General features: G+C 39.1%; 1 protein-coding gene across 18 annotated transcripts in view; it reads left to right on the top strand.

Annotated features, from left to right (window-relative positions):
- The window catches only part of RIMS1 (regulating synaptic membrane exocytosis 1), a 473,777-nt gene that overhangs the window by 241,484 nt on the left and 212,467 nt on the right, over window positions 1-19,826 (top strand). For 17 of the 18 annotated variants that reach the window (XM_067702804.1, XM_067702789.1, XM_067702799.1 and 14 more), the window contains 2 exons: window positions 13,636-13,976; window positions 17,778-18,640. In XM_067702804.1, coding sequence (XP_067558905.1) covers window positions 13,636-13,976; window positions 17,778-18,640 — 1,204 coding nt within the window. Of the gene's footprint in view, window positions 1-11,985; window positions 12,107-13,635; window positions 13,977-17,777; window positions 18,641-19,826 lie in introns of those variants that run through there. The other variant, XM_067702803.1, reaches the window with a different exon arrangement.

Here is a 19,826-nt window from a genome sequence, read left to right as displayed (position 1 = left end):
AATTCTGGCTGTTATAACAAAATACCATGGACAGGGGTGCTTAAACAACAGCCATTCATTCCTCACAGTCTGGAGACTGGGAAGTTCAAAATCAAGGTACCCACCTCCAAATACAACCACATTAGGGATTAGGGCTTCAACATATGAATATAGAGGGAACACAGCCATTCAGTCCATAGCAGCTAGTTTTGGAAAATCATGGCCTCAAGGATTGCTTCTGTTCCATACTTTATATTCTCTCCTTCTAGGACTCCAATTACACACATGCTAAACCTTCTTACCATGGTTCATAACTCTCTTATGATCATCCTTATTTTATAATTCAATACTTTTTCTTCTCCCTACATCAGCCTGCATATTTTATCCTAATTCGAGTTCACTAATCCTATTTTCTATTTTTTCTAATTTGAAAGGATACCAATCTACTGAGTTCTTAATTATTTAAGTTCACTCTTTTTCAATTCTAGAATTTTCATTTGCTTCTTGTATAGTTTCTGATTATCTGTTTAGATTCTTCATCTTGTCATCTAACTTATGGACATATTAAACACCATATTTGAATATCTGTCTTACAACTCCAGTATTTGGATCTCCTGTGGGTCTGTTTCCATTACATGTTTCTCTCTCCTTCTTCCTCTTTCTCTCTACCTGCCCCTGTCTCTCTGTCTTCATCTCTTTCTGTCTTTCTTCATGTGTTATTGCCTCCTGGTATATGTAGTAATTTTTGGATGGATGCTTTACTTTTCATGAAAAACTTACCATGTAATTTGAAGTTTTTATGTTGTTATATTACATCAAAATCAAGTACTTTTGCTTCTTCCAGGAAGTAAGGGTAGAGGCAGATTGCTTTCATCCAATCAGAGACTGAGATGTTTGAAGCTGGAAAGCCATGAACACATCTAGGTCTAGAGGAGCTGGGGAAGAAATTGTGCTATTGGATCCTGGGAGGGCGGTATAATGAGGCGCCATCCAAGGGGAGCTATAGAGGGATGAAGTCACTGTCTAAACTACTGGAGGAAAAAAATACCCAAACTTCTCTCTGCTTACCTCTGGTCTCCCACTCATGCTTCTTATTTGGGAGAAATAGCATCTTAACAAGGCAGAGTTTTTCAATCATTAAATGTGATATATGTCTCCATTTATTAGTCTGCTTGAACTATCATAACAAACTACTATAGGCTGGGTGGCTTAAGCACCAGACATTTATTTATCATGAGGCTGAGAAGTCCAAGGTTAAGCAGTCTTCAAAAATTTTTTCTCAACAATGTTTTATAAATTTTAGTGTAGAGCTTTTACACATATAGTTGTTAAATTTATCCTTAAGGATTAAAATTTATTTTTGTGTATTGAATTTGTGTCCTGCTACAAGATATTAGTTCCAGCAGTGTTTTGTAGATTCTTTAGGAATTCCTGTATATACTGTTATGACTTCTGTCCATAAGGATACGTTTACTTTTTCCTTTCCAAAATTTATATTTTATTTCTTTTTGCCTTATTGTATTTGCTATGATCTCTATTACAATGGTTAATAGTGATGTTGAGAACAGAAATCCTTGCTTTGCTCTCAATCTTAGGTAGAAAACATTCGACTTTCACAATAAATGCACTGTTAGTGGTAGGTTTCCTGTATATTTGATAAACTTTTCTTAAAGCTTTTTGCTTCTATGTTTTTGAGGGATAGTGGTTTTTAACTTTATTTTCCTACAGGAAGGTTTTCTTGTATCTGGAATTTAGCTTCAAGGCTAGGCTGATCTGATAAAAGGAGTTCAGAAGTGGAAGTGGTCAATCTTCCTCTTTTTTAGTAAAAAAAAGTCCATGTTATATTGATATCATTTTGATATCTTTAAATATGTTTAAAAGAATTTTCCAGTAAAGATATCTGGTTTTGACATTTTCATTGTACATTGTCTTTTAATTATGAATACAACCTCTTTATTAGTTATGGGGCAATTGATGTTTCCTATTTCTTCCTGTGTCAGTTTTGGTAGTTTGAATTTTAATGGAATTTCTCTAATCCATGTTAATTAATTTATTGGCATAAAGTTGTTCATAATATTCCCTTATTTATCTTTTTAATGAGTCTAGGATCTGTGGTGCTGTCCCCTCTTTTGGTAATTCTATTTTCTGTTATTTTTCTTAATCAGTCAAGTGGGATGTTCATCAATTTTATTACTCCCTCCAAAGAGCCAGTTTATTTATTTATTTATTTTTTTTAATGTTTAAGTGGGTCTCAGTGCAATTTATTTTGTTTCCCTTACATGAAAATAGTCCACATTTTAAATGCATAACTCTCCATTTAGGCACATTTGAAATAGAAGCTGATCCCTGAAATGAATGTTACAGCTTTTCTTTTTTTTTAAATTAAATTTAATTTTAAAATTTATTTAAAAATTTTTTTTACTATTTTTCAAATTCCTTTCCCATTTAGATTATTACAGAATATTGAGCAGAGTTCCCAGTGCTATACAGTAGGTCCTTGTTGGCTATCTGTTTTAAATAGCAGTGTGTACATGTTAACCCCAAACTCCTACTCTATCCCTTGCCCCCACCCTTCCCCCCTGGTAACTATAAGTTCATTCTCTAAGTCTGTGAGTCTGTTTCTGTTTTGTGAATAAGTTCATTTGTATCATTTTTTTTAAGATTCCACGTATAAGAGGTATCATAACCCAGTTTCTGATTTCATTGATCTTATCTGGGTTTTATTGATTTTTAAATTTTATATTTGACTGATTTCCACTTTAATCTCTATTGTTTTCTTCTTTATTCTATATTTCGTTATTCTTGTTAATTAATTTTATTAATTTTGTCTGTTTTAATGTGAAAACTTAGATCATTGATTTTATAATTGTTTCTTTTGGAATGGAGTGTTTAAAGCTATAATTTTCTAAAAAGTACTTTAGCCACATCTCAGAAATTTTAATAAGTTGTATTTTATTATCATTCAGATCAAAAAACACATTTTAATTTCTCTTGTGATTTATTCTTTGACCTTCACATATTTATATACGTGTTGCTTAATTTCCAAAATTAGGCTATTCCCAGAATTTTTGTTAGTGTTTTCTAATTTTATTTGGGTACAATATAAAATTCAAATTCTATTATATTTTATCTCATTCATTTAAATTTATATTTTGCATGTTTTATAATGCAAATACTGTGTTAATCTAGGAGACATGAGTATAAGTTATTAAACAACTGCCCATTTATTGTATAAGCTTCAAAAATATTTTGTTAAAGGAGTTGTGATCTCTCACGGAGCCCATTGGAGGAAGAAATGCAGAAGAGCAAGAACTTAGGCAGCTCCATGGGTTTAGGGATAAAATTCACAAACAGAAAGAATGCTTTACCAAAGAGATTGAAACTCTAAAAAAGGATGAAACAGAAATTTGGGAGCTGAAGACCTCAATAAAGGAGATAAAGAATGCATTAAAGGCATTGGAAATAGAGCAGACCAGATGGAAGAATTAGTGAGCTCAAAGATTGAAATCTAGAAATGATACCTGTAGAGGAGGAAAGAGAATTAAGATTTTTAAAAAAGGAGAAATTCTGCAAGACTATCCAACTCTATTAGGAAGTGCAACATTAGGATAATGGGTATCCCAGAAGGAGAATAAAGAAAGACAGTAGCAGAGAGTTTACTTAAAGAAATAGTAGCTAAGAACTTCCCAAACCTGGGGAAGCAACTGGATATACAAGTCCATGAATCTAAGAGAACAACTAATTATCTCAATACAAAAAGACCTTTTCCAAGGCACATTATATTAAAACTATTGAAAGTCAATGACAAAGAAAGAATTTTAAAACAGCCAGGGAAAAAATGATCATCACCTACAAAGAAACCTGCCCTTAGGCTACAGCAGATTTCTCAGCAGAAACTCTATAGACCAAGACAGAGTGGAATGACATTCTCAAAATACTGAAAGATAAAAACTGTCAGCCAAGAATACTCTATCCAGAAAAGTTACCCTTCATAAAGGTACTCTTATGAAGGAGAAGTAATGGCTTTCCCAGACAAACAAAAGCTGAGGGAGGTCATCACCACTAGACGTGCCTTACAAGAGATGTTGGAAGGAGCTCTTCTACCTGAAAGGAAAAAGCAGAAGTATACAAAACTTTTAGTAAGGTGATAAATCGACAGACAAAAGCAGAAAATTACAACTCTATATCAGAATATGTTGTTAAGCAATTGATTATAGCATAAAGTTTAAAGGGGAAAAAGCGTTAAATATAATTATAGCTACTTCAATTTGGTAACAAACTTACAACATAAAATAGGATACTTTGAGACAACAAAAACATAAAAGGGGAAGAAAAAAAGGTTAAGATCCATATAGGCAAATGAAAATGAATGTTATCAGTGGAAAAAGGATGACTTTATCTATGAGATGTTTTATAGAAATCTCATGGCAACCACAAAACATAAATCCAGAGCAGAGTGAGAAAACACTAAAAAAGGGGAAACTGAAAAAAAATCATAGAAAATCACCAAATTAAAATGGCAGACAAAAACAGAAGGAAAAAGAATCAATGGAGATATAGAGCAAACAGAAAGGAAAAAATAAAATGGCAATACTAAGTTCTCATTTCATAATCACCCTAAATATAAATGGATTGAATTCACCAGTCAGAAGACACAGAGTGGCTGGATGGATTAAAAAACAAGATTGAACTATAGCTCTAAAGACAAACATAAACTCAAAGAGAATGGACGAAAGATGATATGCTAAGCAAATGGCAGCCAAAAGAAAGTGGAGGTAGACATACTTATACCAGAGAAGACAGTGTTCAAGCCAAAAAAATGTAACTAGAGACAAAGATGGACATTACATAAGGATAAAGGGGACATTTCATCAAGAAGACATAACTGTGATTAGTATATATGCACCTAGTATAGGATCACCATTACCTCAACGGATAGATCATCCAGATAGACAGTTAACAAGGAGACAGAGGCCTAAAATGAAATATTAAACAGGATGAACTTCATAGATTTATACAGAACATTCCATCCAAATGCAACAGAATACATATTCCTTTCATGCACACATGGAACATTCTTAAGGATAGAGCATATTTTGGGACACAAAACAAGTCCCAATAAATTTAAGAAGATTGAAATTATATCCAGAATCTTTTCTTATCACAAAGTTGTGAAACTAGAGATCAACTACAAGAAGAAAGATGGAAAATCACAGAAATGTGCAAACTAAACAACATGCTACTGAACAACTATTGGGTCAAAAAAGAAATCAAAGGATGTGGAGAAAAGGGAACCCTCATGCATTGCTGGTGAGAACGTAAATTGGTGCAGCCACTGTGGAGAACTGTATAGAGGTTCCCCCCAAAATTAAGACTGAAACTACTACATGATCCAGCTATTCCACTTCTGAGCATTTATTCAAAGATTACAAAACAAAACAAAACACTAATTTGAAAAAATACAGGCACCCTTATATTCATCATAGCATTATTTACAATAGTCAAGATATGGAAAAAATCTAAGTGCCTGTCAACAGAAGAATGTATAAAGGAGATGTGTTTTGTGTATATAGAATAGAATATTACTCATTCATTTAAAAAGATGAAATTTTGCCATTCATGACTACACAGATTGACCTTGAAGGCATTATACTAAGTGAAATAAGTCAGATGAAGAAAGACAAATAACATGATTTCACTCACAATTGCAATATAAATCGAAGAAACAAACAAAATAAATGAACAAACCAAACAAAAAGCCCAAAGGTAGAGACAACAAGTATTGGTTACCAGAGGGAAAGGAGGTTAGGGGGTCAATTCTATGGTTACACATGGACACTAAACCCTTGGCGGTGAGCATGCAGTCATGTATACAGAAGTCAAAATATAATACTGTACACACAAAACTTATATAGTGTTATAAACCAGTAAAAAGTACTTTAATATTACCTGTGAATTTCTATAATACCAGCTATCTATTGACCAGGTAATATCTAAAATAGGAGTCATTTTACTCACAGTAGAATATTTTATGAGACTTTATACACTTTCTGTCACTAGAAACGATAAATTTGAACTTGTGAATTCTCACACATAGTACCTCGATACTTTCCTTGCAAACAACAGATAAGTTTCTGCTCCTTAAATTAAGGTTACGACAATAATAATTACCACAATTTATTAAATGTCAATAAAGTTACTGAATGCCAGAAAAAATATGAGTCAGGACATAGAAAATAAGGATAGTGCATGTTTGGATGCTACTGAAACACAAAGACTAGATAAATAAATACAACTCGGTCCTGTGCTGTATATGAAGAGATGCAACGCCAACAAAATGACACAAAAAGATAAACTAAAGGGGTTAGGAAACATATCTGGCAAATATGAGCCTAAAGAGAGTAAAAAGAGCAGTATTAGAATTCAATTCAAAAAGATTCTGCAACTGAGCTCCTGCATTTAATTCTTAACACAGTGGCTAGAAGGATCCTATTAAAGCATAAAACACGTTAGGTCGTTTCTCTGCTCAAAACCTTCCAAGAGCTTCCATCACTCTCGTCGTGAAAGTCAAAGTCTTTGCTGTGACTCACGAAGACCTACTCAGTCTGACCCCTGTTGCTTTGTGAACCCACCACACCGCACCACCTTCACTGCCTCGGCCCCAGCTGTTCCTTGAAACCAGCAGGCGTACCCCTGTTCAAAATCTTCATTTGCTGTTCTTACAGCCTGACATACTCAGATACTCTCTCTCAGTGAAATGTTCCCCGACCAGCCATTTTGAAGGTCAACCCCACTCACTGCCACACAGAATGCCTGTTCTTATTTTTTCTACAGCACTTCTCACTATCCAGCATGCCTTGTATGTTTACTATTTTGTTTTGTTTTTGTCTGTTTTCTTCACTGGAACATAAACTCCACAGGCAAGATTTTTGTCATTTTGTTCACTGATATATCCCCAGAGCCTAGCACAATGCCTAGCACATAACAGAAATATTTGTTTAAATCAGAAATATGTGCAGAGTATGGTACTTCATACAGAAAATAAAGAATAATTTAATTTAATTGAAGACACATCTTCAGGGAGTTTTTGTATATGTACTGAGTGCTTTCTGTGTGCTAAACACGGTTGCATATATTCTCTCACTCACTTAATCCTGACAGAGCCTGTGACATCATCAGTACTATTATTTTCCCTATTTTACAAACGAGTAAACTGAAACATAGAGAGATGGTGTGACTTCCCCAGTTCTGCTCTTTTCATCGTGTTGAGTGTTCAGTGACATGCTGTGACCTACACAGAATCAAGATAAGAAAAATGTTTGACTTTTACACAGACAAGAGCAATGAGAGACACACCATCAGACAGCCTGTGTGAAAGCATCTCAGGGTGTAGGAACTGTATAATGTAACGCAGCTGATGTGGTTGAATTACGTTCACATTTATACGTCTGTATCTCTGTAGGAACAAAATTTATCTTGCTGGCTTTGTATGCAGCTGAAATCCCCTAAAAGATTTTATATGTATGATTAGTAAAGTAATGATGATGGTAATGATTAGTTATTAGTAATAATTAGGCACTATCATGTTATTAGTGCCTCATAAGCACTTACTATCTGTCAGGATCTGTGCTGAGCGATTCAGATAAATTATGTCATTAATACCCCAAACATCTCAGTGAGTTAGGAGCTATTAGCATCCTCAGTTTACCGATGACGGCACTGAGTTAGGGAGGGGGCCTGAGTAAATAGCAAAGAAGTGGTGTGTCTGAGATTCGAACCTGCGCTGTTTAACTCTAGACACGTAGTCTTCTTTGAAGGTTGGTCGTGTGACGAAGGATTATCCAGTAAATCATGTTGAGGTAGTTAGCTATGAAGGAAAAAAAAAACCCACTTTAGATTCCTATCTCTTGTCACACATCAGAGTAAATTCTGAGGGACCAAGGAGTAAATTGTAAAATGTTCAACCGTATTTAGTCAATAAAAATAAAAGCGAATATTTATCAAAGCGTTTTCTGGGCTAAAGTACAACAGAAGGATTGCCAAGGAAGAGCACAATAGATTAGACTGTATAAAATGAAAAACCATTTTATTGACAAAGAGAAAGATAATTGAAATGACAAGTAACAGTATGAAAACTCTTTCTCTCAAAGAGTTAAATCAATTAAAACGGGTAGGAAAATAGTATTAATTCAATTGATAAAGACACAAAAGGCTGGGGCAGTCAATATCTTAATGAACATCTGGAAAACACTGAGAAAAACGTTCATTCTCATTAGTAACATGGAAATGAACAGAAGTGATAAAATTATCAATAAATGGCAGTTAATGATCATGGTATGCCATTCTACTTTTAATCATATATTATGAGTATAGTTGAAAGGTAAATATACCACTAGACATCAAACCGCATATACCTGTCTATGTAACTATGTATATGTGGATAAAAATGAAATACAAAGAAGAAAGCATTATATCAATATCAAAAATAAGAATCCTCTGCAAGTATATTCTTTCCCAACTGCAAGTTTATTCATGAGAGACAAGGTACAACCGAGCATCTAAGTTCAGGGCTAGTAAACGCTGCTCCCAGCCGTATACTCTTGCTGTGACAGAGAAGGATAAGTTTCATTTAGACACCCCTCTGTCCTTCCACCTAATCATTAGTTCATTTCCTCCACCAGGCACATCTACAACTTGAAATAATACAGTTCTTATCCACCATAGAGCTGAGTGGTGGGCTTAGATTATGCATGATATTGTAGGGGGCCAATACATTGTTCCACTTGGTGGAGAATGTTCCTACCTTCAGATGCAAATGGGTTATTCTTTTAGCCAGCTAAGTTTCTTTATGTAAACTACACTGTGCATTCCATGAGGTCCTTTGTTGCTGTTGTTTTCTCAGATACTTTATTCTCACTCTTGAAATCCTCATTCCAGGAGCCTCATCCTCTTGCTCCAAGTTTCTTTTTTTGTTGTTGTTGTTAACATCTTTATTGGAGTGTAATTGCTTTACAATGGTGTGTTAGTTTCTGCTTTATAACAAAGTGAATCAGCTATACATATACATACATCCCCATATCTCCTCCCTCTTGCGTCTCCCTTCCACCCTCCCTATCCCACCCCTCTAGGTGGTCACAAAGCACTATTGCTCCAAGATTCTTTTTAAGCTTCCAGAAGGGGCTGTTCACGCTGGGACTTCCCTTAACTGCTCTTTCTGCAAACGACCATTTGCTCTTAGATCCCATTTCCTCCTCTTTCTTGGAAGACTTTGTTTTGCTAAGGAAGGCTGTGTGAGTGGTAAATTTTCCAAGTTCTTCCAAATGCTGAAAATACTGCTTACTGCTTTTACACTTGCTTGATGAATTGCTTATCTATAGAATTGCAGGCTCCAATGTTTTCCCCAAGAACATTGAAGGTATTTCTCCCTGTCTTCAAACATTCAATATTGCTGATGAGAAATCTGATCTATTCTATTTGAAAAGGATCTGACTTTTTCTTTCTGGAAGCTTTTAGGATCTTCTCTTTATCTTTGGTGTATTGAAATTTTATAGCAATGTTGTCTCTTTGTGATTTCTTTTTCCATTCTTTTTGTTAAAATGCAGTGACTTTTTCCACTCTGGGAATTTGCCTCCTATTATTTTTGCAAAATTCATTCTCTGCTATGTTCTGTTCTCTCTTTTTGGAACTAGCTGGAATTTGTCTCATATTCTTTTATCTCTTGACTTTTTAATAAACTCCTTCTTTGAAATTCGTTTTTTGTTGTTGACAATCTTAGTATTGTTTTTCAAGAGCTCTTTTTGTTCTGGTATCTGAACACTAATTAAACACCATTTTAAGTTTTCTTTTCTATTCTTGGAATTATCTCTTACTTTTCCAAAATCAGTTCTCCTTTACATTTATCTTGGCCTTTCTCTTTAATGTTCTAGGTTTTTGTTTGTTTGTTTTTTAAAATGATTTATTAACTATCCATAGGGGAAAAAAGGCACAAAGACAAAAACAAGGAATTAGAAAGGTTGATTGGGACTTCTCAGGGTGTGCTTGTATGTGCTTATGTGGAGGTGTTTTTGAATGGACAGTTATGACTTTGTTAGATGCCTTTTGGTGATTATTTAGGTGAGATCTCATTATATTATCTTAAATCTGAAACATTGATGAGAGTGAGAGTGCACGGTCTGGGGGCATTATTAAATCATCAGACCTTAAAATCCAGAGCTGATATTGTCAGGTTTTTGGTTACAATTTGGCAAAACCCATTTGGGAGGCTATTTTGCAAAATAGACAAAGAATCCTAAACTACTGTATAGTGCTTATAGCAGAAGAACCTTAAAAGCACTCTAAAATTTTACCCAGTAATTTGACTTTTCTGATACATTCTAAAAAATAGATGACTTTAAATAGGAAAACAGTTTGATCAACACTTTTTTACTGCAGAGTTCTGTATTAATGTGAAAGAATGTAAGCAGTTTAAGGGTTAGACTAATGGTATACAGTGTCTATAGAATATTTTGTAATATTAAAATGTTTTAGAAACATTTAGAATCCATAGAAATATTTATGCTGTAATATTAAGTGAGTAAATAGAATGCCAAGTTACAGTGGAATTTGTTTTAAATTTGTATAGAAAAACTAAACTGAAATATTAATAGTGGAACAGTGGGATTGGGGTGCTTTACTCTTTAAAAAGAAGCAATTTATATCATATTTTATATTTCATAAATCCGTATTATGTATTTAATAAAATTCCAAAAGGAAAAATTAAACCTATGAAGTAACAATAACAAAAGACTAGGAGAAACACACACACACACACAGACATACACACACAGACACACACACACAGACACACACTCAAACAGACACACACACACATCAAAACAAGCACCAAAGAGAACTCATTCATTTTCATCTCCTCTGTCATCAACTATTTTCCACTATCTCATCTACTGTGAGACAGTGGAAACCTATCTCACACACATAACTGTGTTTCTTCTCAGCAAAGAATTAGCTCATTTTTATACATGTCTGCAATGTTTGATACAAAATGTGTTGAAAGGTATGACTAATATTCTACTGTAATCTCATATTTTTTTATATCTCATATAAGCAATTTCTTTTTCATTTGTAAACTTTGTGGCAAGACTTATTTATATAACTAATAATGGATATTGGGAGGTAGTATTTCAATAAAAATATTTGAACTTTTTTACAGTTAATTTTGCTTTCAAATTGGCAGATAGGTTGACCACACTTATAATTTTTAAATACAAATCTAAAAATATTATGGTGCACAAAAAGATAATACATAGGAAAATTTGGAATTAAACAATAGTTTTCCTAAGTGTTAAAACTCTACAAAAATTAAGGAAATATCACAGATTTAAAAGAATGAATAATATTAAATGCATTAATCAAAACAGCTGCTTCTTCTTAACTACTAATTGTAACCTTTTGAATAAATTAAAAATGGAATTAAGTGAATTGTAAAATTTAAGTAAAATTTAATTTAGTTACAATTTAATTGTAATTTTAACTTACTAAAATAAATAATAACTATATTTCGTTTGCTTTTATCAATCCTGCAGCACATATTCAAAACTTGTAACATATTCAAAACATGGAATCTGCACAAATCTGGCAATTACCTTCTATTGATCCATTTTTATAGCACTTAAAACTGTGAAACACTCAAGCTAAGATTGTGATAACAACTTTCTAGAAAATATGCAGAAGTGCATATTTTCTTCTTTTTTCTGTCTCTTTATTCAGCTTAATTCCCTTTTGAAACTTTTGTAATAATTTTAAATTTTGTTGTGTTCTGTATGGTTTTGAAGGAAATTCATATTTATCCTAAATACACTTTAATGTTTTTGTAGAAAAGGACGTAATTTGATAAAGAGTAGTATTTCGCTTATTATTAGTATAATAAATAAAAATTTAATGTGTACTTCGTTTCTGTAAAATAGTCAAAGTTTCATACCAATCTCCTTGAACTCCATGAATTCAGACCTCCGCATCACTGTCTTGTCAACCAAAGAGGCAGCCAAAGAGGAAGCACATCACCTGTCCCCATCCAGGGTCTGGGCGGAGGAGACTCAGTGTCACTGTTGATGGAAGTTCTGGTCCTAAGGTATCGCCATCTTTGATACGTCCACTCTCAATCAATCACGACTTCTGAGGGACCTTATTAATGATATCTAAGAGATGGTGGTATTAATACATTGTGCACAGTATAGCCATATTTGGCAAGCATGTTAAATTGAAGTTCCATTCCATAGATCCTGTATTCTGATACAGGCGTATACTATGCATTGTTCATCTCGTTAAATGGGAAGTCTGTGATCTAATACATTGTGCAGATGCTATAATTAACTGCTTTTGTGGACCGAGTTGTCTTCATTTCATAACCCGAGAAAGTGTAGAGGAATGAGTTAAGCATAATCAATCTTCAACATTTTATAGCAAATCTCTCTGCTGGTCTTAGTTTTCAAAATTCATTTGAATTTTCTTGCTTGGAAGGGAGCAATTCTTAACAGTTCATCTGCAATATTTTCCTTTTTAAAAATATATTTTCTCTGTCTTTTTCTTATTCTCACTTTAGCTTTTATTTTGTCTTGTAAACAATAACAAGTGATAGTTTTCTTTGTATCCATCTGAATGTTTTCAGGAGTACATTTTCTTCTTTTCGCCAACTAAACAATGCTTCTTCTTTTCCTCTTTTATATTGTTTCTCACTTAATGTTTCGAGGATTTATTCATCCTTACGTGATATGTTTGTACAATTGTTGACTGAGTCAGTATTAGTGAAAATGAGGACCTAGAGTTTGGTAATTAGCCTTTCCCGGAGGTGCTGTTTCTGAAATGCAAAGGAAAAACTGAAGTGTGATCCAAGAAAAGTCACTGAGGCGGGAGTTGCTGTTATTATTGTACTATTCATTACTCCTGTTACCATCATTGGCGCCATTATTACATTCGTTGTAAGTGTCACCACGAGGAGAGCAGCTATACAGATTTATTTTAAGTGGCGATAACATCTTATAATTTATCAGCAGATGTGTTTCCAAATGATGGCTCCGAAAGAGCTCTTCTAGCTGAGGTTAGTTGATTGCTGGTAAACTAGAGAGAATATACAGCCTGAACTTTTCTTTTGTGCCTACCTTTCATTGTTTGTTCCACGTAAATATCTTGTCATATTGATTTTAATAATGGATGGTTTTTGAGTAGATCCTTCTAAATCCTATGACACACTGAGGTTTATGTACATAAATATTAATTCTATGGTGCCCTACAACATTTTTCTAATCAATCGACTACCCTGCTCAGACCATTTTTACTAAGCTATTTTAAATGAAACTTCAAAGACAGTCATTCAAAATGTGATGGATACATGGTAATATGCAACTCAGAATCATAGTGTTAGAAATGCCAAGCAAAACTCTACCCTGGTTCCCAGAAGTCTATGATTTCAGATGCATCTCGGTCCAGGCATTCATATACTTGACGGTGATTTGTACAAAGATCATTTTCATGAGAAATGTACAAGGATAAATATAAAGATGACAACCATTCTTTCTTCCTTAAGGGATATTTTAGTGTGATGAAAATAAATAATTTCCAAATAGTGCAAAGAATTTATATCGTTCTCTCTTCTTCAAATAGGTGATGTGGGTATGCAATTTGTGTCGAAAGCAACAAGAAATCTTAACCAAATCAGGGGCGTGGTTCTTCGGAAGCGGCCCTCAGCAGGCAAGTCAGGATGGAACCCTCAGCGATACAGCTACAGGCGCTGGTTCTGAGGCCCCGAGAGAAAAGAAATCCCGGCTGCAGGAGCGATCTAGGTCTCAGACCCCCCTGAGCACAGCCACTGCCTCTCCCCAGGACCAAGTTCCCCACAGCGTGCCGCCCGACAGGAGAAAGGGGGCTGAGCCCTCGCAGCAAGCCGGGAGGCCTGAGCAGAAGCAGGCTTCTTTCAGGTCTAGAAGTGAGCCTCCCAGAGACAGGTAAGAGGCCATCAACTCTTAAGCAAAAGGCAAAGTCTTAGATGGAGAGCAAAGCCGTCTTCAAGAATTTAACTGCTAGGCTATGTGGAAGGGGTACTTCTCAGGCCCATGAGGAAGGCGACACTGGGCCTGGGCTGTCTCTGTCTAGAATGTATCCTTCCTTAGGAGACCTTTGCCGAGAAGCTTGTCTTTCATGCACGGATGTAAACAAGTCATCTGACTCAGTCACCCACCTGCACTACTAACTTCCAACCCTGAACTGAGAACAGCTCTTGGACCATTTATTTACTGTTTGAGTGAGTCCTGTAGTTGAAAGTGTGCTCTGAGACAAGAGGATGGGGGACTGACCCACTGGAGGGTGTGTGGGTGCATCAGCAAAGCCTTCCTAGAGGACATTTCTTTTACGCTGAGCTTTGAAGGTGACTAGGGATGAGCCAGGTGAAGGGCGGGATGGGTGCTCCAGGTAAGGGCGCTGGCACCTGGCCGGAAGGAACAAGGCCGGTGGGACAACCCGAAAGATGCTATGGGCTCGGGGGTGAGTAGCAGAGAAGGGGAGCGAGTGGAGAAGAGGTGACTGGTAGGGTCTGAGTGCCTAGGTCACATTGGGCCTTTTAGCCAGGTTAAATTTCATAGACTTTATCTTAGAAATAATGGAAAGCCTCAGAGGATTGTAAGCCTGGGCTAACATGATCAGATTATTTCAATTTGTCGATTGAGTCATTCATTTGGGCCTCCCTGGTGGCGCAGTGGTTGAGAGTCCGCCTGCTGATGCAGGGGACACGGGTTCATGCCCCAGTCCGGGAAGATCCCACATGCCGCGGAGCGGCTGGGCCCGTGAGCCATGGCCGCTGAGCCTGCGCGTCCAGAGCCTGTGCTCCGCAACGGGAGAGGCCACAACAGTGAGAGGCCCACGTATCGCAAAAAGAAAAAAAAAAAAACAGTGGATTTGTGACCAGACAGGATGCCGTGCACTAGGCAACAGTGCTGACAAGGAGGACATGGCCCTTTTCTTCCCGAGGCTGTGAGTTTGGGGGACCAGACGGTTATCACTAAGCGTGGCTGCTTTTTGTCTGTGTGACCCTTATTTATTCCACTGGGTGGGAGGGTAGGACCCACGGAAGTCTTCTGCTATCTTTTTCAAACAAAACCCACACAGTAAGATCAAAGACTTCAGAGCTGAACAGGTCTGGATTCCAGGCCTGGCTCTGCCACGAGGGGTCACAGGCACCTTGCAGTGGTTGCATGAGCACGTGTGCTCAGCAGCTGGCCCTTGGGTGGCCTCCAGTGAATGCAGCCAGTAGCCGCCGTGTGTTTACCATCACTGAACACCGCCAGGAACCAGAGGGCATAAAGATGCTTTGTACAGGGTCCCTTTTCTCACAGATCCTGGGGAAGAGACCACACCATCTCCGAGAGAAGACAGAGCCCCGGGCAGTGAACTGGCCCAGAAAGGTGATGTGATCAGAGCTAGAAAATACAAACACGAGTCCTTTGGGAGCCACAGGAAAGAGGAGTGTCTTATGAATTCAGGTTTATAGGACAGCCAGGAACGTGTGGTGGGCAGACGGAACAGGAAAGGCCATGACAGGAAGACTACAAGAGCCACTTCAGTGATGGCAGGACTGGTGAGAAACTGCTGAGTTAAGGGGAGATGAAGATATCGAAGGGGCAGTTCAGGATGGCTCAGGAACAATGATCTCTTTTAAACAAGAGGAAGAATTGGGCGCTGTAAAATCTCTAAAGGGAAAATATGAGTCCTGTTTCAGATAGAGGGTGAAAAACTACAAAGAATTTAAGAGTAAGGGCCAGGAAGAGGCTTTCTGATGAAAGCTGAAAAAGACTGATAAGGGCAAATAGCCTTTCTGATTATATAAATACTTAAGACAACAATGAGGACGTGGGGCTGGAGGAAAAGGCAAGGAGAGCCGGGTACCAGTCAGGGTTGGCCTGCTTCAGAGAGAGAAGGAAGACAGAAGGAATGGCCGTCTGTTTAAACTACTGAAGAACTCGTGGTCCTACTTTGTACACTCATCAGGAGCTAGTGGGAATGGAACAATTAAGGTAGAGGTGAGAAAAGGCCTATTCAGTGAAGCAAAGAATCAGAGAGACTGGAGAAGTCCCATTTGCATAATACTCTATCCTTTCATAAAGCATTTTCACAGATGGTGTCTCCTTTAATCCTCACACAAACTCTGCAAGGTAAGTGTCATTTATCAGCATTTCAGAAAAAAAAAAAAAAAAAGTAAACTGACTCAATAGAAACTTCCAGCAAGCACAGCTCTGCCTTAATGAGCTACTAAAAGTTTGCAGTGCATTCGTCACTCTTACGAAAACTCTATTTGATAATGACGGATTGTATTCATAGTAGACCCCTTACACTGGAAAAAGGCAATACTACCTTTGCAATTCCTCCCTCCCTGAAAACCCCTTCCACTTCAAAGGGCCGAGCGATCTAAATGCCTCAAGCAGCATCGGCCATGCTTCTATTTTGCTATTTTGAGCCACTGGAAACCCTTTGCCCTTTCTTTCCATCGTCACCAGACCCTCCTCAAACTGACCCCACAGCTCAGCAACTACTACTTTGGAAAAACCACAGCAGAAACTGCCCTACTTTTTCCCATCTTGTATATTATTCTCAAATTTTGTTCATGAATTCTGCTTTTGGACTTCCAATCAAACAATGTTCTCTCTGGAAAGCCCTCTCTATGGACCTCGGGATTCCAAAAAGAGCCTTGGTTGCCCCCATTTTAGTTGCATAGTACAGCATACAGTGCCTGAATGCTTACCTGAGGTATCCCCTTTTTGTAACTTCTGGGGTCGATGCTGGGACTTTCCCGAATCAGATGGACTCCAGTGTACAGAAGGGCTGGAAGGGGTATCTTAAACAGTATAGCTTAAATATTCAGAATGCCAAACCCTCTTCCGTTACTTTATCTTTGCCACTGCCTCCCAGAGGATGGAGAGAAAAGTAGGACACAAAACGGGTTTCTTTTTTCATATTCTTTTCCATTAGAGTTTATCACAGGTTGTTGAATACAGTTCCCTGTGCTATACATTTTGGACTGTTTTCTGAAATGAGGGAGTAGGCCAGGGATGGGGAGAGGGAGGAAAAAGTAAAAATTATTTCAAAAATTTCAAGATTTCTATTATATTTGCCTGGGGAAGGTAAAATGAAGGCTAAGGTTCAGCCATTTATTCTTCCTAACCGTCTCCCTAAAAAGTGGTGGGGTGCACATAATCTCATAAAAAGTACTTGCGTTCTACTATTGAGGAAGTGCTATTGGAGTTGATTCCTGAAATGGACACACTTGGATTCACGTTGCTTTAAAAGTTTCAGTTATAATAAGAGATTGTTAATACATTTTGCCCAAATATATATCAGGTATATATAAATATATATATATCGTTTTGAACTGATATGTGTGTATTACCGTTTACTCCTCGATTATTACCTATATTATTTTTATCGAGAACATTTTAAAGTCTTTGATTCACAAGCAGAGGTTCATAAAACTTGTTCATTTACTGAATTAATGTTGATTTTTAAAATGATCTAGTTAATTTATAGATAATTTAAAGTCTGAAAGCCAGTTGTGAAGGCCCGGAATATGCTGTGAGACAAAGGAGCCTTATTTAGAAAGTTACTCAGATATACAGGTTTGATGTAGTTCTTTTATCACCTCGCTTTTTAATTAGACATCGAAGTATAAATAATTATTTCCAAGGATGCTTCTGGAGTCTGGTCTTCGCCTTGAGCTTTACACATTGCTCTCCTTCTGGACGTTCCTTTGTGCATCACAGGAAGAAGACCCCAGGGCTCGCAGAGCAGAATGGCAAAGGCGCCCCGAAGGGCGAGCGGAAACGCGCGCCCAGGGCCTCTGGGCAGCCCGCGGAGGGGCCCACGGAAGAACGGGAGCGCAAGGAAAGGCGGGAAAGCCGAAGGCTCGAGAAAGGCCGGTCCCAGGACTACCCCGACGTGCCAGAGAAACGCGAGAACGGCCCGGCGGTGGAGGCCGAGAAGCAGAGGAAGGAGGAGGAGTACCAGACCCGGTACCGCAGCGACCCGAACCTGGCGCGGTACCCGGTCAAGCCGCCGCCCGAGGAGCAGCAGATGCGCATGCACGCGCGGATGTCCCGCGCCAGGCACGAGCGGCGCCACAGCGACGTGGCCCTGCCGCGCACCGAGGCGGCAGCTGGGCCCGAGGGCAGGCCCGGCCCGCGCGCGCCCAACGCCGCCCGGGTCTCGCCTCCCGCCTCGCCGCGCGCCTACTCGGCCGAGAGGACCGCGGAGGCCCGGGCGCCGGGCGCCCAGCCGCTCGCCGAGCCCAGCCCGCCGGCGCCCCGGCCCGGCGCAGGCCCCGCCGACGCCCCGGAGCCCAGGGCCCCGGAGCCGCTCCGGAAGCAGAGCCGCCTGGACCCCGGCGCGGCCGTCCTCGTGCGCAAGGCCAAGCGCGAGAAGGTGGAGACCATGCTGCGCAACGACTCGCTCAGCTCCGACCAGTCCGAGTCCGTGCGGCCGTCTCCGCCCAAGCCGCATCGCGCCAAGAGGGGCGGCAAGCGGCGCCAGATGTCGGTGAGCAGCTCGGAGGAGGAAGGCGTGTCCACGCCGGAGTACACGAGCTGCGAGGACGTGGAGCTAGAGAGCGAGAGCGTCAGCGAGAAGGGTGAGCGGCGCCGCGCGGGCTCGGGCGCGTGCGGGGTTGCATGCGCGGGTGTGGGGATCCGAGGTCAGCGCGCGGAGCTGGGGGCGCGTGTGCCGGGATGCAGGCGCGCGTGTGGGCCTGGAGGAGTGTGTGCCGGGATCCGAAGCGCGAGCGGGGGGCTCGGGGGCGCGTGTGCCGGGATCCGAGGCGCGCGTGCGGGGCTGGGGTGTGTGTGCCAGGATCCTAGGCGCGAGCGGGGGGCTCGAGAGCTCGTGTGCCGGGATCCGAGGCGTGCGTGCGGGGCTGGGGGCGTGTGTGCCGGGATCCGAAGCGCGAGCGGGGGTTCGGGGGCGCGTGTGCTGGGATCCGAGGCGCGAGCGGGGTGCTCGGGGGCGCGTGTGCCTGGCTGGCAGGTGCGCGCGTGCAGGATTTAGAAGCGCGGCTGGTAATGTCCAACAAGGTGACTGTGACTGTATCTAACGCTGCTCTACGGTATATTAGAAAGTGCTGAGAAAGTAAATCCTGAAAGTTTTCGTCACAAGAAAAATTTTTTTTGTAAGTGGATGAGGGCATGGATGTTAAACTTACTGTGGTAGTCAATTTGGCATTCTATGTATGTCAAGTCGTTAGGGGTACACCTTAAACTTCCACGGACCTATGTGTCAATTATGTCTCAATAAAAGTGGGGGAGAAAAGTGGGACCTGGAATGCTCTGGCCAGCCTCGCAGCGGATGGAAGGTTGTCCTTTATTTATATATATATATATATATATATATATATATATATATATATATATATATATTTCCGGAAGTGGGATTTAAAAAACGTAATCACGTGTGCCAAATTGGGGTTACAAGAGTTCTTCATGATTTTGGTTGCTCTCATCCTGGGAAATTCAGTACACAGTCTTGTGTTTTTAAGTTATTATTCGGGGGTGGGTTTATTTGGCTGACAAAAGGACGTGTACCTTCTTTTACACTTCAGTGGCGTAATGCTCCAGTCACAGAGGTAGCGTTTTTCAAGTTTCAAATGAATCTTTCTTACAATTTGTAAACAAGTTACAAAGTTTCTATCATGCAGATGTTATATATCGTGTTTTGGTAGTAACTTTGCAGTACAGATTTCATTTTACCTATTACAGTCCAAAAGATTTTGGAACATTTCGTGATGGGCTGACTTTTTTTTTTCTGTCTAAACCTGCACTGTA

This window comes from Pseudorca crassidens, chromosome 13 (assembly GCF_039906515.1).
Source record: "Pseudorca crassidens isolate mPseCra1 chromosome 13, mPseCra1.hap1, whole genome shotgun sequence".
Classification (NCBI taxonomy): Eukaryota; Metazoa; Chordata; class Mammalia; order Artiodactyla; family Delphinidae; genus Pseudorca; species Pseudorca crassidens.
The sequence above is the reverse complement of the archived record's forward strand: the minus strand, read 5'-3'. Positions and strand labels throughout refer to the sequence as shown.